This window comes from Oryzias latipes, chromosome 16, assembly GCF_053564925.1.
Source record: "Oryzias latipes strain Hd-rR chromosome 16, Olatipes_Hd-rR_3.1".
In the NCBI taxonomy this organism is placed as follows: domain Eukaryota; kingdom Metazoa; phylum Chordata; class Actinopteri; order Beloniformes; family Adrianichthyidae; genus Oryzias; species Oryzias latipes.
Genome location: NC_136252.1, coordinates 34,705,527 through 34,732,728, shown reverse-complemented (window position 1 = coordinate 34,732,728; position 27,202 = coordinate 34,705,527). Strand labels below are relative to the sequence as shown.

Genomic DNA, 27,202 nt, shown 5'->3' with positions numbered 1-27,202 from the left:
TGAGGCAGTTCAGCACATTTAAAACTGTTGGTCCTTTTCTTCAAGGACGTGTGTGTGTTGCCAATAACAGCCAGCCACCCGCCTGCATCAAACCAGCCATCTTCAGCGTGCAACAGTACAAACAGAGACTACAAAGTTAGCCGATGATAAATGACTCTGAAATGTTGATTTAGTTTCCGTCCCTGCTGGGCGGAGTTGTGAACATGGCACTCACATCATGTTTTCCTGGACACTGCAGAGGAAGCAATTATTTTTGAGTTACATCCAGCTGCTTTGGAGCCGTGCAGATGTGAGGGGCCTCGCTCTGCGGAGGGCTGTGGTCTAAGCTCGCCGCTGCCACGGCAACGGCCGCTACACACCAGAGCTGCTGCAGCATCTCTGACCGAGAGGGGCGGGCTGGTGGGGGGACGGTCTCCGTCTGTTTTGGTTCAGTGATGGACCTTCCGAGGTGTTTGTCTGCAGAGATGTTTATTTGTGTCAGGGGCAACCCCCCCCCCCCCCCCCCCCCCCCCCCCGCTTCCATAGCTCTGGATTAAAGTCCACTCCGCTGTGTTGATGTTAGAATTTAACTAAACAGAAGCTGAGCCCCAGCTTTGGAGGTGAGAACATCTCTGTGGAATGCAGTTGGACATTTTTACCTTCACTTTGATTTCAAAGTAAAAGCTCTGCAGTCTTTTTTTTTTTTTTTTGCTCACTCACCTGCACAGTGGATGACTAAGGCTTTCACACCCGGCTGTTTGGATCACACTAGGTTGGTACAAAAAAAAAAGTCATCTGAACTTTGGTCCAAACAAGCAAACTGTAGTCCATCTGAAAAGAGGGGGTCTCTGTGAACGCAGACAAACTATAGAAAAGACAGAACAGTGGGGAAAAACAAACGGCGTTGTGCATAAGAGAAAAAAGTGAGGATGTAGTGAGAAGGTGAGGAAGCTTGCTGATGTTCAGCAGTCCAAATATGACAGGAATGGCCAGTTTTCTTCACTTGTTGCACTTTCTTTTTTTACTTCCTGCTCAGCGCTCACATCTGTGTGATGTGTTCCAGTGGTCTGCTTCAGTTTTTAACACTGAAAATAGTAATTGTTCCCCCTTTGTGAAGCATTTAAACTGCTGAGAACAGAACCATAATATTACAAATAAAATGGTGGCTTTTTACACTGAAACTGTTGGAGTCATTAAAAAATTGGAGAACATCTTTTTGTTTGAGATAAAGAAACTTAGGTTTACGCTAGCTATCCGCAGCTTCTGCTACGCATCACTATGTGGTTATTTGTGTTTATCTCTGGTCTAAAGTTATTTTAGAGCAATATTTTCCCAACACCAAACCCTCCCGACATGCTTGTTTGACAAGTTCTGAGTCGCCTTTCTTCAACAGACTTCTGACCAGTTTCCTTATTTCAGGGACAGCTTTGTGCAGAATGCAACTTCCTACTAAAAGGAGCTGAAACAATCAAACCTTTGCAGCCATTTGCTAAAAAAATTAATAATAATACTAACAGAAGAACTTGAAGTAACACAAACTGAATAAATCATCTAAAGAATTAATTAGAAACACATTAGAATGAATTTTGTTGCAATGGCGACTCAGCAGAGACCCCATATTAACATTGTGGCAACCAGCCCTCCTCTGCCCCCTAGTGGCCTGCTTGGCTTGTCCCTGATGGAGATTTTGTGCCATCAGAGGCTCTTAATGACCACTGGGAGAAATGTGGCAAATGGAAACAAGGTTATATTAGGAGCATGGGTTAAGCAGAAACTGATGTTATGCTCATAAAATTCTAACAGTTTGACTTAAACCAGTAGCCCTTTAACACCTGAGCTGTCAGCGGCGACGGCAAAATAACACACGCCCTTTAAATGTACGTAACTCTCAAAGTGTTTACGCAATTGACGTAATTCCAACGGATTCCACCGTGGAGAAATGCGTCTTTGTGCCAATATGCAACGCATTATGCTAGTTGTGCTAGTTACTCCGATGTGCTGACGTAAAGTGTTGCAAATTGTCCCAAATCGACGGTTGAGTTGCGGTAAATCAAAGAACGTCAACACTGGAGCTGAAGCTCTGGTGTTAAAGGGTTAAATCGTTTTGTTGCTATCCTAACATGTAAGATTGAACCTGATTGGTTCAGTTTCATCTTAGGCTTCGCGTCATGAATCCTAATGTTGTACGAGAAGATCGATGCTTTGAGGCTGCGGTTCATTTCTGCCACATCTGCTTAGACACATGGATAATGTGAGAAAAATCCCAAACATACGATAAATCAGTGAAGGGACTACAGTTTGTAATGTCTTTTAATCTATTGCTATTACTTTTACGTTATTTGGGGAAATTCAAACGGAAAAAAACGTTCCTGTTGGGTTCATTTGAACATGACCGACCTGCAGGTGGCGCAGACCTCTCCTTCATGGGTGCGTCACCCCAGCGTGTGACGATGCCCGGAGTTTCTGCCCGCAGGCGTCCGTCCACGAAGTTCGGTTATGTCTGATGTCGGACAAAACTTTCCATTTTTCTGAGCTTCCTCCTCTCCGAAGCTTAGTGGGATCGTCATTGGAACATAGTGGGGTCGTGGATAGTCTTGTAAAGCCAAGCAGCCCCCACCCCCACCCCCACCCCCCCCATATTGGACGCCACCGCACAGTCCTCTCCTCTTACTCTGGTTGGCTTCAACCAGCCAACCTCATCCAGAGGAAGGATGTGAAGGATGCTTTTGGGCCTCAAAACAGAAGGAACATTCAGTCTGGACTTTTATTTTTCTTTACAATAATAGAGCAATAAATCTTATTATTAGCAGCGAGGGAAGGATTAGAACATAAAAGTCGGAGAAGAGGCAGCAAATGATTTTCTGCTGGGGAAATATGAGGCGGCATTACCTCAGCATAAAATACCATTTTCAGTTTAACCGGTTTTACGGCCATTTTCATAGTTTCCCTCTCATTATTTCTACATGAAAAGACAGCTCAGGCATAATTAAGCGGAAAGTTCTTGGCAGTGGCCCCCCCCTGATGACATCTCCACCAAGGAGACAAAGCTGCTCCTGCTGCCAGGAGCGGATCTATGCGATAGCACTAGTTAGGAGGAAGGAAAAAAACAACCCAGTCTGGGGGGGGTTAATTCAGCACGGAGGATTTTCAGCCCCCCCCCCTCCCTCATGTGGCTGAGGCCTGCAGCTTCAAATCGCCTGTATGCCCAACTCCTCTGCTGTTTGTTTACATTCTATGTAACATATTTCCCAGAATTCCTTTGAAGCTTTATTTAAAACAAACCATCAACAACAACTGGGTTCAGCTACTCTGACACTGAATCTGCTCAGAACCTGGTTCTGGCTGAGCGGGAGGCGGACTCCCTCCCGGTGCGGCCATGTTGTTGACAGCCCCGTTGATTCTGTTTATTGTGACCTCATATCGCCAGCGCCACTAATAGCAGCTCTGCTGGCGAGCGGCGTCTAAATCCAGGCCCGGCAGCCAGCGAGAAGCCATTAATCAGCCGGTCAGCTGTCTGTGCGCTGATTATACGTGAGGTAATGGAGGCACGCTGCCGTCGTCTCACCGCATTCGCTGCTGCGCCGGCCTTCACTTTCCGCCCAGAAGCAGCCGAGCGCCGCTCAGAAATGCTGTCGTTACATCCGCTCAGTCAAATAATTTGAGAGAAAGGTAAAAGCTGAAATGAGGAAAGCAAAAGTGAACATTTTTGTGGTTGGGTTTGTGTTTTCTGGCAGCCGCTGTGCTGTTTTCAGTGTAAGCCAGAGAAAGCACAGATATTTGGTCTTTTTTTTAGGATCATAAAAAGGTTTTGGTTAAGCGGATTAACAAACTGAAATCTGTTGTTAAGGAAGAAAGCATAAAAACAAGCTATGCTGCTGTTTGTTTGTTTGTTTGTTTGTTTGTTTGTTTGTTTGTTTGTTTATAAAGAAACAAACAGGGATGTCCCGATCAGACTCAGTCATTTGATTTAAAGAATCTGCAGATCAGGGGGGTATTCCAGAAAGCAGGTTATGCTAGCTCTCACGGTAAGTTTGAGGCTAAGGAAGTTGATCACCTCAGCTTTCGGTTCCAGAAATGGAGGAATGTTTCAGGGTTTGTCAAGTTGCCATGGCAACTCGTGCTCTGAACATAACCTGGTCCGGACCAGGTTTAGTTGAAGGTTAGTTTGTTTTCAGAGAGGTGAAGCAGCATGGTGTGTCCATTTGTAGATGATTTAGTGGATGAAGAAGCTCAGATAATACTTTTTACACCATGAGAGGGTGATAAGACCACATATGGATGTTGGGAAAGATAATTTTTTACTTTGATCTAACTTAATTATTTGTTTCAGTTAAGATAAATCTTTTTTTTTGTAAGTCAGTTTAAAAATTACACGTAGTTTTCAGACAGTTATTTTAATTTCATTCAAATTAATTCAATTAAGTAGGGGGCAAAGGATTGTGGGATATCATTCCCTTTGCCTGTCTGGACGGATTTGGGTTTAAGTGTGGGTTTTTGACCAAATGTGTTTAGTTGTTTCGCTGTTTTACTGTGTTTCGCCGAGTTATTTTGCCCTACTGATCTTACGTCTCTGCACCATGAGTGAGAGTGGAGGAGAGAATGATTAGTTTATATAGCACCCCTACGGTTTGAAGTTGCCCTTTTTTTTCACAGTTTGGCAAGGGGTGCGACTTATACTCCGCAACGACTTATATTAGATATAAATTGAAATAAATACATTGTTAACCCTCCTGTTATGTTCATTTATGAGGAACAGAGATGATGTTCCTGGGTCAATTTGATGTATGAGGTATGTTAAGTGTTAAGAGTATGTTAAGTGACTCAGAGAATCAGCAAACCTTTTTTTACAGTAAGATCTTGAAGGCTAACAACATAATATTCTATTTTCCAATGATTTCATAGATTCAGAAATGCAATAAAAATGACAACTGTTTCTACAAATACAGGATGAAAACAGAGTATTAGTTGGCCAATGATGCTTCATGAAAGGAATAAATAACTAAGTATGAGAAAGAATTACTGTGAAATTATGAGATAAACAGTCTGCTATGATTGTGTCATATAAGGTTGTGCAAGTTATTAGTTCTTGGTCTCAGATTTTGTCAAATAAATTTCCTGTCAAAATGCGACTTATAGTCCAGTGCGACTTATCTGTGTTTTTTTTCTACTTTATAATGCATTTTTGGGCTGGTGCGACTTATAGTCCGGAAAATACGGTAATTCTTGCAAAGAGAATTTACAATAAGTCATTATTTCTTCTTGTAGGTTGTTGTCTGCGTTAAGACAAACCAAAGAGACCCTTGTTGTCAGCTTTAAACGTTTATTAAAAGTTGCTGATCCTGGACGTCTGAATCTCTGAATATCTCGCTAACCTTTCCAAACTGTTTTTGAGCTCCTGCTGCGATTTACGGCAGTAAAGTGTCGGGATCCATTCATGCTTTAGCGTTAAAAAATAAACCTGACATGGCGCTGATCACAAGGATGAGAATAAAATAAATACCCGATCCCCGATTGGGAGGAATCTGTTTCCGATCGAGTCTGAAGCAACGTGATTGGGCCGGTTTCTGATCACGTGATCAGATCAGTATATTTCTAGTAACCAACATGATGAAGGTTCAAAAACCCCTCATACAAAGCATTTAACCAGAAATAAACAAGAATGTTGACGTCAGTATAGTTACAGTGAAAAACTAAAAATTAGAAAAGTTAAGAAAATGCGAAAGACGAAGTTTCTTTCTTTGTTTCTTGCACCAAAGTTGGTTTCCTGGAGTAGTCCAGTTCACTTGACAGGTGTAACGCTTACCTGAAGCAAACAACAACAAAATAGTTCACGGTGCAAATCCATGGGAGGACAAATCCCAGCAGGCTGTAGAACCTCTACTGTGATGTAGGGAGGAGTGTGTCCGAACAGCAAAGCACAAATAAGTCACGGTTCTCTTCTTCTTTACTTCAAGCAACATGACAACAATGAGTCACTTTAAGAACAACATGACTGTAGTGCAGTGGAAACTTTACAACAAAAGGAAAGGAGGTCCTGTTTCGTCGCTGCTTGGCTCCGCCCCTTCATCAAAACAACCTCATCACTAATCAGGCTGAGCTAAACAAAACATTCAAATGTATTTTAGCTGAAACAAGTGGACCACAAAATACCCCCCAATGTACAGCAATTGCAAAACGAGAAGAAAGCATTTTAAATTTAAAACCCAATCAGTTGCTGATCCAGGAAGTAAACAGGAAAACCACTGAGAGCATCAGGTGACAACAAAAACACAACAAACCCACTGACACTGTAACAAACAAACCCCCCCTCAGACCCCCCCCCACCACCACACACACACACTCACTGACAGACTGGGGCTCTCCAACCGGAGGAGGAGCAGGAGTTTTGACCTTTGACCTTTAACCTCATGCGATTGTCTCCTGGTCAGGGTTGATTTTAGGCGGGATATGACCTTTCCGGACCACTGAAGACCCCTGTGGAAAGCAAACTGTGAAAGGTTGAGATAAGGGTGGACCCTCCGCTTCCTGAAAGTTGCGGGTGGAGTGTGTTTGCTGGGCCCGGGCCCCCTGGGGTCCGTGTCCACTGGGCCGACACCCTTCCTCGCCACTCCGGCCTGCTGACGAGCAGCAGCTGTGCTGACAAACAGATGAGCTCAGCACTCCGTGTCCTCCGTGCTGTTGGAGACACGGCCCATGTGGATGTTATTGTTTGAAAGGGAGCTGCTCCGCGCCCCCCCCCCCCCTCAGTAAACAGCTCTCTAAAACCCCCCCAAGTTCCTGGATGGGTGCAGGTTGCACGGCTGACAGAAATCCAGGCCCCCGCTCAGTTTGCTGGCGGTGTCGGTGTGCCGCATCAGGATGGGCGGTGGGGGGGTCAGGTCAGGTCCCACACGTGCCGTCCGCCGCTGAAAGAGAGGACAGGAATGTCATTTTAGGGATTACCGAACTGCTGAACCTCAACATCGCAGAGATGATGTCCTCAAGATGTAGATGTAGTGGTCCTCAAACTTTTTCTCCTGTTCCCCCCTTTGGAGGGAAAAAAAATGCCCCCCCCCCCCCCCCCCCCACACACACACACACCGAGAAAAAACTGACAAAATAATCCAACATGTTCAACTTTAATGCCACATGAACATCTTAAACGTTCCTGCTGCTAAAGACTACAAAACATTAAATAAAGGAGCATTCACTTTATTACAACAATAACATTGAACCTGTGTGCAAAAAGAAACACAAAGTTGTGTTCATGGCTGCAATGTGTCTGCTTTGTGCTACACATCTGTTCAAAACCAGGTTGCAGGTTTGTTGCTGCAACTCTCAAGTCCCTCTCAGTGTTGAGCCTATAGCTCTGTTCTTTGATTTCAAAGTGGCAACAGCAGAAAATCTCACTAAGAGAGGACGGAGAATGGAAGCAGAATGCCCCCAGCCTTCTGCCCCATGGGGGGATGCCCCCTCTCCTACCCCAGCAGAATTCAGGGGGAGTTTGTGCTGTGAACCTCATCCTGATGTGATTTCAATGGACTGATCCTCCTCAGCAGCTCCAACCAGCTGCTGCTGCTGCATTCATGGATCTGTCAGCCAGTCGTACTGAGCTCTGCTGTCTGGGAAATATTTGAGACAGAATCCTGCAGGAAGACGTGAACAAAGTGAAAGATCCTTCATAAAAGTATAAATCAATGAGATAAAGGATCATTCACTTTGTATGTTCTCAGACTGGGGGGGCGTTGAGGCTTTACATCCATTCTACATGCTTTTCTCCATTCTTCAACCAATCTGATCACAGTTGCAGACAAAGGCAGCTGTAGGTATCCAATCCTCACCGGTTGCATGTGTGAAATGCATCAACGTCCATTACCGTTCTTTGAAGACGTTAAAACCAACAATAATTACTACCTGAGTGGAACCTTTGATCCTATAGACCAGTGTTTTTCAACCTTTTTTGAACCACGGCACACTTTAACCTTGACAAAAATCCCGCGGCACACCAGCATCCAAAAAATTAGATAAATTAAAAAAAAAGAAAAAGCTCAGTCTGTATTGATCTACAGCCGCTCTGCAATCTCACATGAATTTTTGTGATAATTGTTGCAGAAAACGCTGATAGCTGCAGCTGTTTTTTCTAAAAGATGTATTAAAAATTAAGTCAAAAGATTCAAAAACTGTTTGATGTGTGTTCGTTGTTTTAAGACGTTAAGAGGAGAGACTCATTGTGCGCTAAGACAGTCACTACTGCATCATGGGAGATGTAGTGCCCGTAATCCGCCGACCGCAGAAAGACCAGCGTCTTTGAGCTTCATTGTTTTGTTCACTTGTTCCAGTCTGATACCAGATTCTGTGGAAAGCTACACCGCTAAAGACGAGCTTTAGCTGGTATTTCTGTTAGAACAGAGAGACTTTTTTGCGCTAAATCGAAACAAGGAAGTGAATACTTTAACCACTTCTGATTGGTCAGACTGATGACATGTGATTAAGCCTTCAAGAATGATTGGTGGAGACAATTAAAGGGGCGGGACTTTTCCTTACACAGTTATAGCTGCAGCTAAATCGCGGTATCCCATTATTCTTATCAAAATGTCTTTAATAGAATCATATAAACACAAAGAAAAAATAATTTTATGATATTTCATATTCTTAAATTCTCAGTGTTTTATCAGGGCCTGTTTGGATGAACAAAGAGCTGATTTCCTGGAGATGGTAATTGCTTTTAGATCAGTTAATGAGGGCAATTTCTCACGGCACACTTGACCATCTCCCACGGCACACTAGTGTGCCGCGGCACACTGGTTGAAAAACACTGCTATAGACCATGAACTCCTCTCCACAGGCTGGAGTGTGGCTGGGATAATCAAGTTCAGTTCTTATCTTGGGAGGGTGGTTATCTCATTTCCACCGGTGCTCATAAATCTGAGAGTCTCCTATTAGGGTGGGATTCTTGGACCTTCAGTCTTACATGCTCCCTCCAGGTCTGATTATAAACTCTGAAGTCCTTCCAACTTCACTTATGAAGCTCTTCACAATTTCTGCAAACCCAAATGTGATGTACAGTTACATAGAATGAAAGAAGTATTAGTGATGGTGTTTAAATTAAACGTTACTACGTGCTATTCTTGCAAAACTCTGAAAACCAGACGGCCAGTCACCGCTTCACTGGCCTAGAAAGCTGGTAAATAAAAGTTGGCAAGTCGGCCACGGGGTCTGTAGGTTTTGGCTAACGTTTTATCGTCGGTTGTTTGTTTTCTGTGCGGATGTGTGTGCTCGCCGGTGACCTCGCTGTCTGACTTTAGCCAACTTTAGTCAGACATTTAAAAAGGGCTTCAGTGTAAACACAAGAAATCTGGTTACGTTTCAGATGCTCAACAGCTCTTTGGTGGAGAGTTGCAGGTTTTTTTCATTGTCTGCAGTGTCAGAAATCAAATCAAATCAAACTTTATTTGTAGAGCACATTTCTCACTGATGACTCCAAGTGCTTCATTTTTCACAATAGTTTTTTTAATTTAAAAACCCAAAAGCAAGAAAAAAAACCGAAAGATTCTGATACAAATCCAAACCCAAGGCGTGTGAGAGAGAAATGGGCGGTTCTGTTTTCAAGACGATGAACGGTGGAATGAACGGTATGTCAGACGCTGACTGAAGCGTTTCTGTTCCTCGGCCGCTGCTGTTCGTGCCTCCAAACTGTGTTTATGGTATCTGTAAGTGAGCCTGACGATGGCTGAGTGTGTTTAGGTTAGAGTTGTGTGGAAATTGTGAAATATGGCAGCCGGATTGGTCGACTGTCCCACCAAGTCCAGCGTTGGCTGTTTGGGTTGGCAAACTCTCCGACAGCCCTCCAATCCAAACAGTTGGGGGGGGGGGGGGGTCTTCACAGGCTGTTACTCCTGTGACGGACAGGGCGACCCGCCACTCACAGATGCCACATCCCTGCCGCTGGGGTGCAGGACGCCGAGTGACGGGACGGTCGGGGCATTTTTGAGGTTTGGGTGACGTTCGATCTCATTGAGCTGAGATGTTTTTGTCTGATTGTCTTTTATAGTGCCTGCGTTTCCGATTGGCCCTCTGGAGCCTGACTTTATACGACTCTGGTTATATAAGTGTCACGGGGTCGAGTGTGGTCTAATGTCAAAGTCTAACTGAGCAGCAATACATGTCTAAAGGTGGCCTTTGGCGTGTGTCATAACACCGTTAAATGAGTCGCTACGTTGCATCATTTTACTGCAAAACTGTTCCTTAAACTGGTCCAGCTCTTCTAAAACGATCAGATAAACTTATCCTAAAAAAGGAAAAAGTATGAAAGTATGTCGCTCTTAAAAGGATCAAACTTGATCGTCTCAGCTGCCTTTTTCCCACAAAACTGGATTTATGTGAAACTTCCTGCACTTTTTTTTATTTTCTTTTCTTTAATGGCAGTCCTTCAGCGCATCTTGATGTTTTAATACAGTCAGCATCACTTTACTGTGTTTTGTTTTCTAAAGTGGCAATAAAAATGTTCCCTGTACCACAGATCATGATGCTGTAAATGATCCCACGGCACCGGTGCTGTTTGTTTTAACCGGACTCTGTTCATGAAAACCACACAATTCAGGGCTTTTTAAAGCTCGTCTGAGTCCACCTGAACTGAAAAGGCAAACAAATCGCTGCTGATGCGTTTGTCCTCTGCAAGATTAAAAACAATATAGCAAACATCCAGTGTAGTGAATTATGGCAACTGCAGTATAGAGAAGGATAACTAAATCAGCAACAATAACCCAACTAAAGCTTTAGCCGTGGTTCACCGGTTTGCCTAAATATCAGGCTGCAACTAGGAGCGCGCACGTCCCACGTGAACGGCACTGACGGGCTCCTGGTGCCGTTTGGAAGGGGTTGAAAAATGAGAAATGGTTCGACACGCAAGCAGCCTGCCATCTTCTTGTTCTTAGAGTTTTAAAACTGTTAAAGACTTTTTTTGGAGACTTTTAAGAGTCAGAATCCCATTTTGCGTAGGCGTGGCGTTACAGATGTCTGTCACGTGATCAGCATGCACTGGTCCTTTTCATTCCTGAGAAATGAAGAGTTAGAGCTCACTGGAGACCCGCTGGAAGCAGCGTCTTCAGCATTTTTGCGCTCTTGCTGGGAATGCGCGCTCTGTGGCATTGGTTCTCACCATTAACAGGACTTCCCTCCTGAATAGCCCCTGCCAAACTATGCGACGTCCTGCTGAGTCCAGAGATGAGGACATGGGCTTGCAGTCAAGCTTAGCGGTTCAGACTTCCTATCAGTGACAACAAGCATCAATCTTGAAGGCCCTTCATCCTGGACGCTGGCGAGCATGACTCCTGCAAGCGGGACAAAAAAAGGAAAACGCCTCAGGCCGCTGGAATAAAACAAAGGCTGGATTATCCTCCCGGTGTGTCCCATAGCGGGACAATTCATCTCTGAATCCCCCATGATTCCTAGCGGAAGACCTGCAGTCATTTTCCTGTTTTTTCTGCTGCTGTAGATGCAGTAAGTCTCACACTCTGACATTATTAAATGCTGCCGCTCTCTCGGAGAAAAGCAATAAATAAAATCCAACCTTCCTGCGTCTATTTGGATTTGGTAAAAAAAAAAAAATATGCCTTTAACTTTGAGAGGCTTCACTGTCACACAAACCCTCCCCAGACGACCAGCAAGACTTAAAGACATTGGCGGGGAGCTCACCTTTGTTTTTTAGCGGTGTGTTTGTTCAGGTGCAGCGGAAAGGAGACGTTTGGTTTTATGCCGGCCGGCTGCAAAGAAATTCAGAGAAGAGGCCGCTTCTCTTGAAGTTGTCCTTCAGTGTGCGGGTGGGGGGGGGGGGGGGGTGATCAACTCCAAGAGTTCAGTCAGAAACTGCATTCATTTTTCGGCGCTGAATCGTCTGTGAAGACCGTGTCATGCAGCCACTACCTACACTTTGTGCATATTTCACGGATGAAAATTGTTCGAAGGTGAAAATACGTGGAAAAAGTGAGAAAAGTTGTGGTTTTTACGTGACGTTTTCACAGATGCATCACAAATGAAACACGTTAAAACCACAGAAGTACGAATAAACCACACAAAGAACACGTAAACCAACGTAGAATATGAATCATGTGGGATTATTGTGCTGTTCCTATGCAATTATTTATTGATTTGTGCATCAATTATGTCATTTGAACGTGACGTGTGTGCCGTATACGGAACATAAAAGTTAAACATCGGTGGATCATAAAAGTCCATTAGACTTACGTGGAACGGTCGTGGAAAGACACAAATTTGTTTATGCATCTCACAAAAATCATGGACAGTTGCGTAAAATGTACGTAATAATTGGATATAAACTACGTAAAACGTGCGTAAACTGTTTAATTCTCAACTGACCAAAACCTTTGAACAGCTCAAAACCGAATTTGCGTAAAGATCCGTTGACCAAAATCCTTGACGGAGATCTGCGCACATCAATGAAGGACAAACGCAAGAAACACTCATGAATGTCGTAAATCCCAGATGTATAATGAAAGACCGAAGTGGCATACGTGAAAAATGTACAAAAGTGAGTGACACTGTCTAGAAGCACTGAGGGAAAAATCTAGCATAAATAAAATTCAGACTCATCACAAGAAGTATTAAGATAAGAACTGAAAAGGGGAAGCTGCTGAAAGAAACTTGATGCTGTCATCTGAAGAACGTCAGGAACACACGAGAAGACCTCTGAGTGCATTTAAAGTCTTTGGGACTCCAGAAAATCACTTGGAACAGTAGAGAACCTTCCAGGAGTTTGACTGACCAAACTCAACCAGGAGGTTATCAGAGGAGCAGAAGACACTGTTGAGCAACAAGGACACAGAGGAACATCTGGATGAACAGTTTCTATCCAACTGCCATAAACATCTTAAACCTGGACCTCTTCTTATTATATTAGTTTGGGAACTTTATTTTTTTGTTATAAAGATTTCTCTGGTTTTATCCATTTTTATACATATTGAAGCGCTTTTGATGTAGTTGTATATATTATTGTAGCAGGAAGTTGTTTATTTATATAAATGTAGAAATGTTGCACTTTTAATTTCATTGTACGTATGACAATGACAATAAAGATGGATAAGTAAAGTCGATCGATTGATCTTTGTCATCCATCCATTCTTCTGGACTAATGTTCTGATGAGACACGGGGAACTTTCTGGAAGGAGAACGTCTCCAAACATCTGGACTCTTGGCGGATTGTCAGAGCAACTGTCAGACACGGTAGTGGTTGTGTAGTAGTTTGGGGCGTTGCAGTCTGGATCTGTGGAAGCGTGGTTGTGATTTGATGAAACCATGTCGTCTCATGTCCTCCGACTATTCCTGACCTCACGCTCAAGAGACTCGCTCGCCCGAGCAATCCGCCTCTGAGTGGAGGAAAATGTCTCCAAATGTTTAGTTTATTTTTATTTTCTATGCTGGACATGAATGTGATTTTGATTCTGTGCGATGACCTTAAACGGTCATTCATGGAAGAAAATCCTCCAGAGTGTCAGAATCCTAAATGTAGAGAGTGAAGCAGAATTCCTCTGCAGACGTAAAACAGCCTCTTTAGCAGCTTTGGAAAGACACATGTACTTTTTGAATCCCGCGGGGGAGATTCTTGCTACAGCTGCAAATACAATACAGAGTTACGCCCAGAGAGGAGAAGGAGCAGATGCTAGCAGTTGGTGCTGCATCTTCCTTTTCTTTCAGCTTTCCCCTTCAGGAATCGCCACAGCGAACCAGCTTCCTGTTGGTGCTTCAGAGGGGGGCAAAACATTTGTTTGGAGGGGCTATTTTTTTCAGTGGGTGAAGCCAGATCATTATTTTCCCCATTGAAAATGTTCTCAAAACTGCCTTGAAGTTGAGTCAGAGCAGCTTCTTCCTTGAAACGTTTCGCCGCTCTGAAAGCTTCAAGACTCCACCTGGACAAATGGGAAACTTCACCAACATGTCGCTACCCTTTTTTATTTGGGGGGGGGGGGGGGGGGGGGGCTGCAAAGATTTCAAAACCTGCTTTTTTTTAATCGCAATACTGATCTCTGATATGACATATCGCAAGTTTTCCTCACATCGTGCAGCACTAGCGGAGGAATTAGGCGAACAGCAGCTCTGGGACGGGCTGGATGCTGACCAGCGTGCCCCCCCCCCAACACGCACACACACCTTCCACCAATGAACTTTTATTTTGAAAGTGTGTGTTTCCTCCACAGCTGGCAGGAACAAACCTTTCTCCTGGAGATGTAAATGTCCTGATGAACTCTCTCTTGCAGAAGTGGCGGTCCTCTGGGCCGCCCACCAGGTCCACCACAGTTCTGAGTACTACAACCTGACCACGGCCCTCCGACAGTCCGCCGCCCAGCAGTTTGCCTCCTGGGTAAGCTCTTCGCCCCCTTCAAGTGCAGCTCAGCGCGTCCGGCTAATTAAAGAGGCTGATTAATGGTTCTGACCCGCAAACAAAGAGACGAGCGAAGCCACTTGGGTTTCTGTTGCGTGCCGCGGGACGCCACGTCGTCCAACAGCCATTAAAAAGGCATCACTGACTCATGGCGTTGAACGCAGTGATCAGCGTTTTGTTTGAGCTCCACCATCATGCAGCCGTAGAGCCTCACTGCAGCCCCCATCTGGAAAGGCTTCTGCTTCCGTTTGATTAAAACAAGTTTTAGTGACATTTATTAAAACGTCCAAACTGATGAAGGCAAGAAAAAAAAAACATCTCAAATTCTATAAATCTGTGGTAAAAGTTTTAGGGTAGTAAAGAAATGGTTTTGGAAAACCCTTTTCTACGTTTGAATTATTGCTTTTAAAGCTGAGACTGGAGTCATTTTTAGGGCTGCTGGGAATCTGTGGAACAAAAACAGGAAACCGAAAGGCAAACGAGCCATTTTTGTCACATTTGACCTCAGTTAGACAGACGTTTCACCAGTTAATTGCAAATACAAGTATAAATGTTAGCTAATGTTCATCCTTCCCTGCAGATTGTGAGCCGCGTTTTGGTAATAATGGAATAAATCTCCATCAGCTGCTATTGTTGCTCAAATTTAGTTCACAAAATGTAGAAAAAAAAACAAACTTTTTCTGGTATTCATCATTCATTATCGGGTTCTTTAAACCGGTTTCAAACTACTTTTGAGCTAGTTTATGTGTTTCCAGTGTGATCTGTGAAACTAAAATGAGACACAGAGCAACTTTTCCATCAAACGCTGAACTGACAGGAAAGCTAAGTCCAACTTTTCTGGGAAACGTTGCAGCTCAGCATCAATAAACGACCTTCTGTGGTTCAGATCATGAACCGTCTTTGTTGCTGTTTTTCTTTAAAGAGCGGTTCTTCTTCTGTTCTCTTTTCTTCAGGTGTTTTACCTGCCTTTGGCTCTGGCTGTGCCTCCGTCCATCTTCGCGGTTCACATCCAGCTCAATCTGCTTTACCAGTTCTGGATCCACACGGAGGTGAGCACCGCCTCTTTTATTCCCGCTTTCTGAATTGTTTCTGCATCGGCACACAAACATGCAGTCATGCATCTCCTGCAACAGATGGGGGTAGCCCCTCCCTGCACTAAAGCAGGCTTTTCTCTATAATATTTTATTTATTTCTATAATAATGTAAATATTATTAGAAAATGGTGTACATTTTGACTATTAAAGAACCCATATTATGCAAAATGAACTTTTTGGGGCTTCTAAGTGTATTATAAGGTTAATTCTTCACAATAAAAAAAACCCAAAGTGAAATTTTAATCCATCTATTTCTCACTAGTCCTTTAAAAACCTGCGCTCTGAGAAGAAGCCCCTCCCAATCCACGAAAACAGGTGGTCCTCACCAATAGCTACCGGAATCATCTTCGATTCCATCTACTCTATTCGATTCAAACGTTTTCATTTACACAGTTGACACATTTAGACATATTTGTATTGACATAAAGCAAGGATCTAAGTATGTTTTGAAGATATTCAGAATATTCTGTAAAGATTCTTAGTGAAACAATAAACCAGTGAGAATGTTAACACCACACAGTGTTACGTGATTTCTCTAAAGGAAAAAATGTCAGATCATCATGGCCTGCCTCTCCTGGAGGTAAAAATCCTGGAATATCTGGAAAAGTTCAAGGATTTGAAGGACAGAAAGTCAGAGCTGGAAAAAGCTGAAAGAGCTGAACATTTGAATAGTTGAATGGTTGAAATAGATGAAAGATTGTAGGAGGAGTTGAGCAGCAAAACATGGTGGAAGATACTAGAATAAAGAAAGAAAACAGGAAACAATGATTTAAAGCATTCAGCCAATAAGAAGGATTCCCATGTCCTGACAAACAAACAAAAAGACAGAACAGAATGAGATGCTTTAAAGTCACAGTGTCCAGTTTTCAGCAGAATGCCAAAGACACGGTGCAGCTCTGAGTCTGCCTGGATTTCCTCTACAGAGAACATAAATCAGGTTCTCCAAAGAAACGTCTGAGCTAATCCATCAGATAGGTGGGGCTTTTGAGGGTGGAACCTGTGTTCAATAAAAAATAATGAGATTTTATGAAACAGAAGCATAACCGCTCTGTCTGCCTTTAAAGTGACTGAATATCACTTTTACAATCGTTACAGGCAATGAATGGATTTGGAGCGCCTTCCATCTTTTAGTGCACTATTAGGGAAAGCGCTCGTAATAGTCACCGTTTTCTGAGGGCTGTAATTTATGCCTCCTTTATGGTCATTTTTTTTTTTGATGTCGTGTAATTTGCTGGCGTGCTATTGGCTGCAGCTTCAGAGCTGGGGGAGAAGTGCTGGAGACCCCTTTGATGGCAGATAAAACTCTCACGCTCGCCTGCCAGACGCACTCATTACATGAAGTAATGAATGGCAGGAGGGAAAAACGTGCGGCGCTCGGACACGCTGATGTGAACCGCCGCCGAGGAGGAGGGGGAGGAGGAGGAGGACGGGACCCTTCAGCGGGAACATCTCCATAAACCTCCTGGATCTGAGCGGGACACAACAAGATGTCTGTTCAGATCAGACGTTAGAGAGCTTTTAACTCGATTTCAAGAAAAGTATTCAACCGTTGATGACTCGATATATAAACTGATCCATAACGTTGCAGTCCGAGACGACGTCATCAGTTCATCTGCTCTGACATGTCATTAGCAGGTGGATGGTCTGAAACCCACCAAAGGTGGGTGCTAAAGCTTTGTAGTCCCAGCTGCCCTCGTAGGGGTGGATACGGCTCTCTGCACGTCATTCTGCGGTCGAAATGAACAAATGAATAATGAATAATAATAATAATAATGATAATAATAATAATGAACAAATGAACAAACGAATAGAAACCAACATCTGACATGACATCTGTTAAAGGACGGACGCAGCTTCTAGGAAAATCTGAGCTGAACCAAACCCTGACGAAAAACCGTCACGACGACATTTTCAGGTGGACTTGTTCTTGAGTTGTGTTTGATCGCTTGTGTGTTTCAGCTGATCAGAGACCTGGGACCTCTGGAGTGGGTCTTCAACACCCCCAAACACCACAGGGTTCATCACGGTGAGAGAAGTTTCACAATAAAAGTCTCAACTGTTTGCTGAGTGTCACCCAGCCTTTTATGCACATTTTGTGCATTTTCCACGTATGACTCTTTCGTGATCCATGCGTGAAATACTTCATTCTTGGGTGTTTCTTTTGCAGTTGTGCGTGATTTTTTGCGTGACGCATTTGCATCTTTCCACCACCGTTCTACGTATGTCTAGCAGACTTTTCAGATTGCGTATACGACGCACACATCACGTCCAATTTGACGTAATTGACGCACAAATCACTAATGAATTGCATACAAACAGCGCAATAATCACACACGGTTTCTGGTCCACGTTGGTTTACGTGTCCTTTGCCTGGTTTTTTTGGTACTTCTTCCGTGTTTTTAATGTGTTCATTCCTGAAACATCTGTGATTTTCCGATAACGTTGTCGTCATTTGAACAGGAAGGAACCTTTATTGCATCGACAAAAACTACGGAGGGATCCTGATCATCTGGGACCGATTTTTCGGTAAGTAAAGAAATCTGGATTTTTCCTTTGATCCTCTCAAAGAAATTAGGAGATTGTGTTTACTTATTATGTTTTCTTTCTTGCTGTGCTTTTATTCATTTCAATTTGATTTCTATAGCCCAATATCACAACAATAGTCACCCAAATGGCCTTTAAACCGCTAGTTGTGTAATAAACATGAATCAGAAAGAACAGAAAGTCATAAACTAAACAGACTGAACTAAACAGTAGAGCCTCCTTCTCAGTATTGAAAATGAACCTTCTCGTGTTACGATAATCGCTCTCAGAGCAGATATTTTTCTGTGTGAAGCAGTTTAAAGCGAGCCGTCATTTGTAACCGTCTTAAACTTGTTTTGTGTGTCGTGGAAGTTTTGGGCTCCTGGTTTTCACAGCTGGCAGAGTCTGTTATTGTTTCAGTGGAAAGTTGAAGGATCCTCCATTACTGCAGCGATGAAAACACAACCAAAGGAAACAGAGACTCTGCAGGCGCGTTCGCCTGCAGCCTCTGGAGCGCCAAATGCTTATGCAACGCTGCCTTTCAGCGCCGCGTTACTCAGAGATTCCTTCAGCAGAGATTCAAAAGTCTGCCGTTTTCCTTTGAGGCTTCTCTTAGGACTCCTGATTGAATCCGATCGTCTTTTATTTCAGCTTGAAATCCTCCATGTTTGCATTTTCCTCTGATAAATTCTCACTGTGATGTTTTGTTTTTTTCTCTCCGTCAGAGGTCAAAAGGGAAACTGTTTTTTTGTTGTTTCCCTTCAGGAACCTTTGCTCCAGAGGAGGACAAAGTCATCTACGGCCTGGTGTTTCCCATCAGGAGATACGAATCCCTTTTTGTGCAGGTCGGTTCCTCATTATAGCTGGTCTGATGAGATGAAACATGAGCTGGCGTTTGCCAGAGGTCTCTTTCTAACCATAACATTATTGCAGCAGCAGCAGGTGGATGTTTGTGTGCTTTCTGCTGCCGTCATGACCAAAGCTTCTGCACAGGCAGACACAAACCCGGCTGCTTCACGTTTCATGTTCCAGAAACTGTCCTGAGGCGGATCGGCCCCCCCCGTTTGAACGGCAGATTCTATTTTATTCAGAAAAACTCGACTATTGAAGTAAAAAAAGTACAGATTGGGTTAGGGATCAATTCTGTTCTGATGGTTTTCCCAATTCTTCTTTCTTACAAAACACTAAACCCAAGTTCATTTTTAATATTTGTCTTTTCAAAAAGTGTTTCAAAGGGTAAACTATATCTGCATATATAATATTTTACCTTTGGCCCAATAAAGAATGACATTTTGAGTAAATATTAGTTAATTTTCCTACCCAGAAGTGAGACGACTCGATCTCTGAGGCTCCGCCTCTCTCTCCTTTTGGGTCCCGCACGTTTCATGACCTTTAAGAGTCGGCCTCAGCAGCGTGTCTGCGTTTCATCTGAACTTTAGCAATGATGGATGTACATATTGTTCATTGAAATGAAAGCGGTTAGCCGATCACCACTAGCTCCATGGAGAAAGTGGGCGTGTCTGTTAGCCTGGGGGCGGGGCTGGCAGCACAGACTCTTCCTGGAAGGGGCGGTTCCTCACTTTGTGACATCACAATGTGAGGACCCACTTGTTTTCCTGGGTTTGGAGGGGTTGGTGTTTTTAGAGGAATACTCAGAAATGCATGAAAGGATCAAAATACTATTTCTAGTGAGGAAAAAACATTATAAGGCCCTTAAAAACTCTAAAATATTTCCAGTTTAGCTGATATGTGTGTTTTTATGCTGCTAAACTGATTCCTTCTGTGTTGGTTTGATATAGAAATGAATACAGAAAAAGAAAAAGACTTTACGCTAAATCTAGGTTTAGTTGCAAATGAATGTCTGAACTTGTTTGTTCCGTTCCTTTTTCAGCTGCACTACTACAGATACTTGTGGAAAAAGTCCAAAGCTTACAAAACCTTCAGCGACAAAGTGTCCACCTTCCTGAAAGGACCCAGCTGGAAGCCCGGCAAACCTCGGCTCGGCGACCACGTCGACAATCCAAAGGTTTGCATCCCGTCTCTTCCTCCAAAACGAGCTGCAGCATTCCTGCCGGGAGAACCCGTATATTCGAGGAGCTTTACGAGAAAGTGCCACATGAAAACGGAGCAGCAAAGCCTTTGTTGGGACATCACAACGAGCCGGGCCTTTGTGTCTTCCAGCGGCGGGCGGCTGTGAGACTGAAACCGCACGCCGTTAAGTGTGAATGTGCGCGCTGAGCCGTCCAGACTCCAGCGCTGCGGTTTGCTTTGAAACTGTCACACTTTTAGCCCTCCTGCTAAAAAAAGGAGAAATGCTTTGGTGACTAAAGCCCGTGCTCCATGCCAGCAGGGTGATTCTGCTGGTGGAAAACAGAAATCTGAGAGTTTGGGCTTCTTCTTCTTGATATCTGCCGCTGAGGAAGGACTGAAGAAAGTCAGAGCCTTTTGGCAGAGCTGCAGGTTTCAAATGAGATGTGGAGGGAACCCGAATGTGCTGAACCGGGTTCCAGGAAGTACACATGTTCCTACGTTTGCATACAGGTGTCCAAGAGGCGGTCCTAAGGAAGCCACCTTCAGCCTCTCACGACACAAAGTGAGTCACAGCATTCTTACTGAAGGACTCATTTATTCCCGGGTGTTTGGGGGAAACCGCAGCACCCCATAAATCCAGGGCAGCTTTGTAGATGGAACACAACAAGCTCATTTTCACCACGTTTGAAACTCGGCCTGAAGGAGACCGAAGGTCTTAAAACAAATATGAGCCCCTTTGGTGTCAAACATTCGGCTGGAGAAATGCTTCCTCCTTTATTCACTCTCTTTTTTAAAATCTTTTTTCTGTTCAGGAGGTGTTGGGGATCTTTGTTTTCTAGCAACGAACTTATCGATTCTGCTCAAACTTTGGTTTCAGTGCTTGATGAAGGCAAGGCAAGTTTAATAGTATGATTTTGTACACAGAGTAATTCAAAATGCTTCACTAAACAGGAAAATGCATTAAATTAACAACACATAACAGTGCAAACATTAAAAACCTACATTATAAAATGAAAGGAAAGAGAAAAGAAAATGAAAAGAGGCGCCAATAAAGGAGCCTTCAGTGATAAACAGTGTTAATTGTGCAGAAAGAAAAGGTAAATCCTTAAAGATCTGCTCCTGTGAAAACTGTGTTTTTGGTGTTTTGGACACCTTCTTGTGGCTTTTCTGACGATAAACGACAGTATAGGAGTATTTCTTGATTCAAATCGTTGTGAATCAGGAGCAGACGGAAAAATGCAGTTTGAATTTGTGACAGAAAAGCTTGTGGGCTCCTCTCCGTTCTGATGCATCACCTTTTCCACCAACGTCTTTGTTTTCCTCGTCTGAGTTGGAGTCTGGACCTAAACCGTTAGACTGGAACCTAAAGTCAAATCTGAAGTAACTCCTGCCGCTCTGCAGAAACTATGTCCACAGTTTTTTAGGTTTTGGCTAAAAATGGCTTCATCGTGATTAAAAGACCACTGGGAACACTTTGAAAACAGATCAGAAGATGATTGGAGAGGAACTTTTAGAACGAAATGAGACCAAAAGCAGAGAAACAAATGTCAGTAAGTAAAAACAAACCAAAACCTGCAGAAGCACAAATTTTAAATATTTTATTCAAACATAATAAATGCAGTTTGCAAAAACACATTTTACTAATAGTTCATCGCATCTGATCTTTTTTATAATGGCTCTCTTGCATTTATTATATAGATTGTTTTTCTTCATTGTGATTTGTCATATTTCGTTCTCCATAGTCATGTTTATGACACTATTTTCTGTCCTTTTAACCAAGTAAAGATCATTGAAACTCCTTGATCTTTCTAAGCTCCTTTATCCCATCTTCTAACTCCTGGAATTTGTGCTTGACTGACCGTTTTAGAGCAGAAATGGACGTATTTGCACAGCTGTTTAATAAGGTGTCCGGTTGCAGGCTCCTCGCTGATCCCTAACTTAACGGCCTTTCCTGCAGGACACCTGAACGTGAGGCGACGTGGTTGGAGCACAGCTGTCCAGAGGATGCTGATGGAGTATTGGAGGGTTTGGGGTATTAAAGGTGTTTGTTTTGCCTGGGCAGGTTACCGGGAGGGAAGTGCCCCACCGTCCCAGCTGGTCGCTGCCCCTGCAGGCTTACGTGGCCGTCCATTTCCTGCTGTTGCTGTGGACTTACCACGAGTTATTTCAAAACAAAATGGTGAGTAGGGGGGCCAGACTGATGATTGGAAACCTGTTTGGAGGTGTTATTTTCTTTCTTCTCATTGGCCCGGTGGTCCGGACTTTTCCATGTTTGTTTGCCAACATTATTTCGGCCAATTACGGCGGTTTGTTGTGGCTCCTTCGTGCCACAGTGGAGTCCTCTACTTATCCGGCCGTAAAAGACTACCTCTGTCTAAGATCATGACAGGATGACGGATCGGCGCTCCCCTTTAAAACAACCTTTGTCTATTATTTTCCACTCAACAGGCCAAGAGACCCCCTTCTTCCTCCGTCAGAAAAAAAGGAAAGGGTCTCCTCAGCAGTTATCTTTGGACGGCTTTTTTTCCCCGCGGGCATAGTTTTGGTTAGCCAGAAAGTGCCGTCACGCCCATCCTCTTCAAATTCCCAAATAAAGTTTCCCGTCTTTTTTTTCCTCCTCCTCCTCCTCCTCCTCTTCCTCCTGATGGCTGCCTCCACCACCTCCTTCGCTGCTGCTCCTCTCTCCGTGAACGAAATGCCAGCTGGTGGTCCAGCAGCGAACACAAACGGCTTAATTGCCGAGTCAACCATTTCCCAACCCAAATAGCCTTCAGGATGCAGCAATCAGGACTTGGAGGGAAAATAACAAAGCCAGCGGTCCGGCCCGACGATCAATCATGTCACTCTTGTGTATTTATACCCACGCGTTTGCAAGCCTGACAATCGGGGATACACTGCAGGACGATTTATGGTTTTTGAGTGAAGCTGAAGTCATGAAAAGCTTTCAAACAATTCTGAAATGACTTTAGATCAGCGCACATATTTTATTAAATGGATGCTATTAGAGGCAGAGGAGGAAATTGAGCATGACAAGACTTTTTATCTGCAGAGTGAGCCTCTATTAGTGCTTTCATGTTAGCTCAAGTTATGCAAACGATCATGGACGTCAGAATGTAAAGCGCTACAGAGAGATGCGTCTGGTTTTGACAGACCGAGTGTTTCCCACGCCAAAGCACCGAAAGGTCGTTTTTTTCCTGAAGGTTTTGTTCACCTTTGCAGGTGATTTGAAATCCATCTTTTAGCCTTGAGCTGCGTTCACACCGAACACGGTCCTGCGGTGCGTTTTGGGCGTCAGGCGCGGCGGTGTGTTTGTGCGTTGCAGTGGGGCGTGACATTTTAGGAAATGTATCAACCAATGAGGAACTGATCTTTGTCCCCGTTAGGTGTTGATGACGTCATCAGTGGGTGGATGCAGGAGGGTGTGTTCGTTCTCGTCCTAAACTTCAGGATATTTTTCTTATTTGTATGGAGACGGTAACGAAAAGACCCTCTCATTTTATTCTTATTTGAATTTTTATTCCTTCTCGGGATAATGCGGGACAGCGAGTCGTCAAACTGGGTCACAGAGAGAGGAAAGTGCCGCTCATTCAGACGCCGCTGCTGCAGCAGACGGTGACGCTTCTCCCTGAATGAACCCAGACATGGAGACGGGAATACGAGACCTGATCTCCACGTCATCCGTGTCCTCCGTGTCCTCCGTGCGTTGACTGGATATGAGATAAACAGACAGTCGATGTTTCCATGAGGCGACGAGGCGGAAAACTTTTGGACAGTAGCTCCTCCCACTTTTTTGGACAAGCGCCGAGCAGCAAATGTAATATACGAATCGCGTTCTTTGTGAACACAGCTTTGGTCGCGTGGACCCGTGCGGGTTCTGCGGGGTTTTTTGGGTCGTCCGGGTCTGTGGAGGGAGGTAGAGAGGAGCGGCTGCGTCTGAAGGGGAGCGCAGGTGTGTCTCCCACATCCCCTAAAGCTCATACGTCAAGGGACGTCATGAAAATGGAACGTACCATTGTCATTCGTGTGATAAGTACTTGTAAGGAATGGATGTTCCACCCACTCATGACGTACGGGGGATGCTTTGGTATAGTGTCCTTAAACCACTCTAGTCGTTGGTAAGGTGGGAGTACTGGCTGAAACCAAATGCTACACGTATCACCTGAACAGGTGTGCAGTCTGCAGGAAAATCTGTCGGACACGCCTGCATCTCCCCTACTCCTCCCTTATGTGCTGCAGAAGCGTGCATGGCGGTACGACAACAAACATTGTTTTCTCCATAGCTGATATTTCACGCGGGTTTGACCATTTTTCCCCTGCAGACAGCCCCGAATCCACCTGCATAGGCGGTACATTTCGGTTGTTTTGCACGTTTCAATACGGCTTGATGAACATTTTGGATGGAACAAACGTCCCTCCTCCATCGATGACATGTAAGGTTATCAAAGCAGACTTTGGCAGCTCTGCTGGCTTTTGTCGGTTTTCGCGTGTCCTAGTTTTCCCAAACTGATTCGTATTTATTTTTTTCATCTGTCCAGCTCTCCTGGAGCTCCACCGTGACGTCTGAAATAATCGTCCGAATAATGAGTTAATCCGCCGGCTCCCCGGGGACGGCAGGAAAACAGGCCGGGCCTTCTGCTCACGGCACAGCGCCGCCACCAGATGTTACCTTTTCCCTCTTCTGCCTGCCGCACATTAGAACTAACTGGATTTATTTAGCTGTGTTTATTTTTTAAGAAAGTGTTACAAATGGAATTTGACTCCGCCGGATGACACTGAAGGATTTCATCTGACCGCCAACAGTGAGCGAAAACTGAAAAAATCAACACATCTGGCGCTCCCCCCCCCCTCGAGATTATCAACCAGATAAGTTCACGTAACCATTTTTGGCAAAATAATTCTTCTCTCATTACACTTCCTGTCATAAAAAACTTCCAGAACCCCTAAACTCCAGAGATGGGAACGTTTTCACCCTAATAGACTTTGACAGATGGGAGGGGGGGACTTTTTTCTGATTTGGTTTGATTAAAACTCTTTAAAACGAAGGAATAACTGTCATCTCGGTCTTTTAGGGGGAAAATCCTTCAGAATGATTGTTTGGTTTCCTCCTGTCGGTGGCTCCACTGCAGCCGGTGTCTCTTTGGCGTCTAGCAGCAGGGAGATTTGGCCGCTGGGGTTCGTATTGAGTGTCGGAGAAATGCAAACGCGAGCTGACAGCCCTCTGCATCCTCAGGAGGCGCTTGGCTTCCAGCTGCTGCCCTCAGCCAAGGCCTTAGGTTAGAGAACACAAATTACCTCCGCGCTGTGGGTCCCAAATAGCTCTGAGAGGGTCAGTGAGAATCAGCGTGGAACCGCTGCTCCCATGTTGGTTGTTTTGGCTCGTTTTTAGGGAATTCAAACATCCGTCTCCTCGTTTGTGGTCCAGTGCTCCGCTTGTATCCATCTGGGACGACTGTAACGTCAGCCGAAGCTGTCAGAGCGCGGCGGAGGCGGAGTCCATCTGCTGCAGCGCTCTGTACGTGCCAGTGCACTCGCCGCTCAAGGTCGGGCGTGTTTTGGCGTGCTCTGCCAACTGAACCTTTGTGGTCGGTGGGCGCTCTCCCTGGAAGTTCTCCCAGGATGACAACCAGACCGTCCCCCGTACTGATGAATGCTTTTCTTCCTGACCACAAGTCTCCTGCTTTCCTAGATGCTGTCGCAGTCGACCCTCCTGGGAATGATCTGCTACATCCTGCTCACCCTCACCTCGCTGGGATTCATCATCGAGCAGAGGTGAGGTCTGTTTGTGGGCGGAGACTCTTTTGAGCGGCAGCTATGAATTACACTGCCGGTGCAACAGAACTCTTACCTGGCCGGACTCAGGCGCACGCACCGATCACTTTCACCACGCACGAGTGTGAACTGCAGGCTCACACTTCAGCGGATGGGTTTCCACTCGCTGACGTGCGCCGACAGCTGCTCCACAAACGGAGGACACGCCCACTCCAAAGTGTTCCCAAACACACAACATTCAGCAAGACTAACAACAATATCACAGCTTTTTTTTAGCGTGTTGCTTTGCTTTCCAGAGTACCAAATCTTTGGATGTGATTTGCAAACCAGCACGTGATTTTGAACAAATGAAACCCAAATGAACAACAAATGAAGGGAAAATGAGCAGTTATGCGCCAGATTTGGCCGTATTAATAATAGTTTGGTTTGAAAACCGTCCTGGTGTAGATGTGTGTGTTGTGTGTACCTACGCATCATTGTATATGTGTGTCTATAACATCTGTGTAGATCAGCCGAATTAGTTCTAAAACTTGGATCCACTAAACTTTTATATTATATGAAATAAAATTGAATTCTGTTTTGATTTTGATGATGATGCTTTCAGATCGTTAGAGCCTCTGAACATTAGAAAGTCTGTTTTTCCTCCTTGAGGCTCCAGCAATTTATTTATTTATTTACAATATTCAAGTTTTTCAGATGCTGAATTTTTGAAGATTACAAGAGATTAAGGTTCAAAATATTGATTGGTAACACATCACAATAAGGCCCATTAAATTAACGTTAGTTAATAAATATTAAGCATTAATCAATTATTAAATAAAGGCCTAACAGCTAATATTCCTACATCACTCAATAAATGCATATTTTTAGTTAAATTATTGTTGTTTACACTTACAACAAAGTTCAAAGCATTACTTAACCTCATTAACTAAGGTTAAGTAATGCTTATGAGGACAGTCGCCTTTTTTAAGGGTTAGATTAGGATAAAAACAGTCAAATGTTGCTAACATTTTGCTTCCTAAGGTCAAAACCAAACCATAGTAAAGTGAAAGCTTTGCTGTTTTTTCTGATGTTCTTTTCTTCATAACAGGCCAAACTCTGGGTTCTTGGAGACGTTTCGTTGTGTCGTCATGGTGATGATGCAGCGGTACAACTGCCTGACCCCCCCACTGCCTTTTCTCACTGTCCCTACGGAGGTAAGATGAGTTTTAAATCTGCTTCAACTTTACCCTGAGAACCAGAATTGTTGTTGTTTTGACTTCTTTATTTTTGTCGATTTCATTTGTTTCACCGTATTTAATGTGATTTTAGTGAATCATTTTTCTTTTTTACCTGTAAAGATCGCTCTAAGGATCCCAAACCATCACAGTTTGAAACATTTTTTGTGTTTTTTTTAACATGTTCCTGTGGCGTTTTTCTGACTGTAATGTAG

At 44.0% G+C, this 27,202-nt stretch overlaps 1 protein-coding gene across 1 annotated transcript in view; it reads left to right on the top strand.

Moving 5' to 3' along the window:
• Window positions 1–27,202, top strand: part of agmo (alkylglycerol monooxygenase) — a 62,943-nt gene that overhangs the window by 13,287 nt on the left and 22,454 nt on the right. The window contains exons 4-12 of the mRNA XM_004078408.5: window positions 14,229–14,332; window positions 15,307–15,402; window positions 17,407–17,473; window positions 17,908–17,973; window positions 18,736–18,815; window positions 19,862–19,996; window positions 22,064–22,180; window positions 25,688–25,770; window positions 26,861–26,966. Coding sequence (XP_004078456.1) covers window positions 14,229–14,332; window positions 15,307–15,402; window positions 17,407–17,473; window positions 17,908–17,973; window positions 18,736–18,815; window positions 19,862–19,996; window positions 22,064–22,180; window positions 25,688–25,770; window positions 26,861–26,966 — 854 coding nt within the window. The remainder of the gene's footprint in view (window positions 1–14,228; window positions 14,333–15,306; window positions 15,403–17,406; window positions 17,474–17,907; window positions 17,974–18,735; window positions 18,816–19,861; window positions 19,997–22,063; window positions 22,181–25,687; window positions 25,771–26,860; window positions 26,967–27,202) is intronic.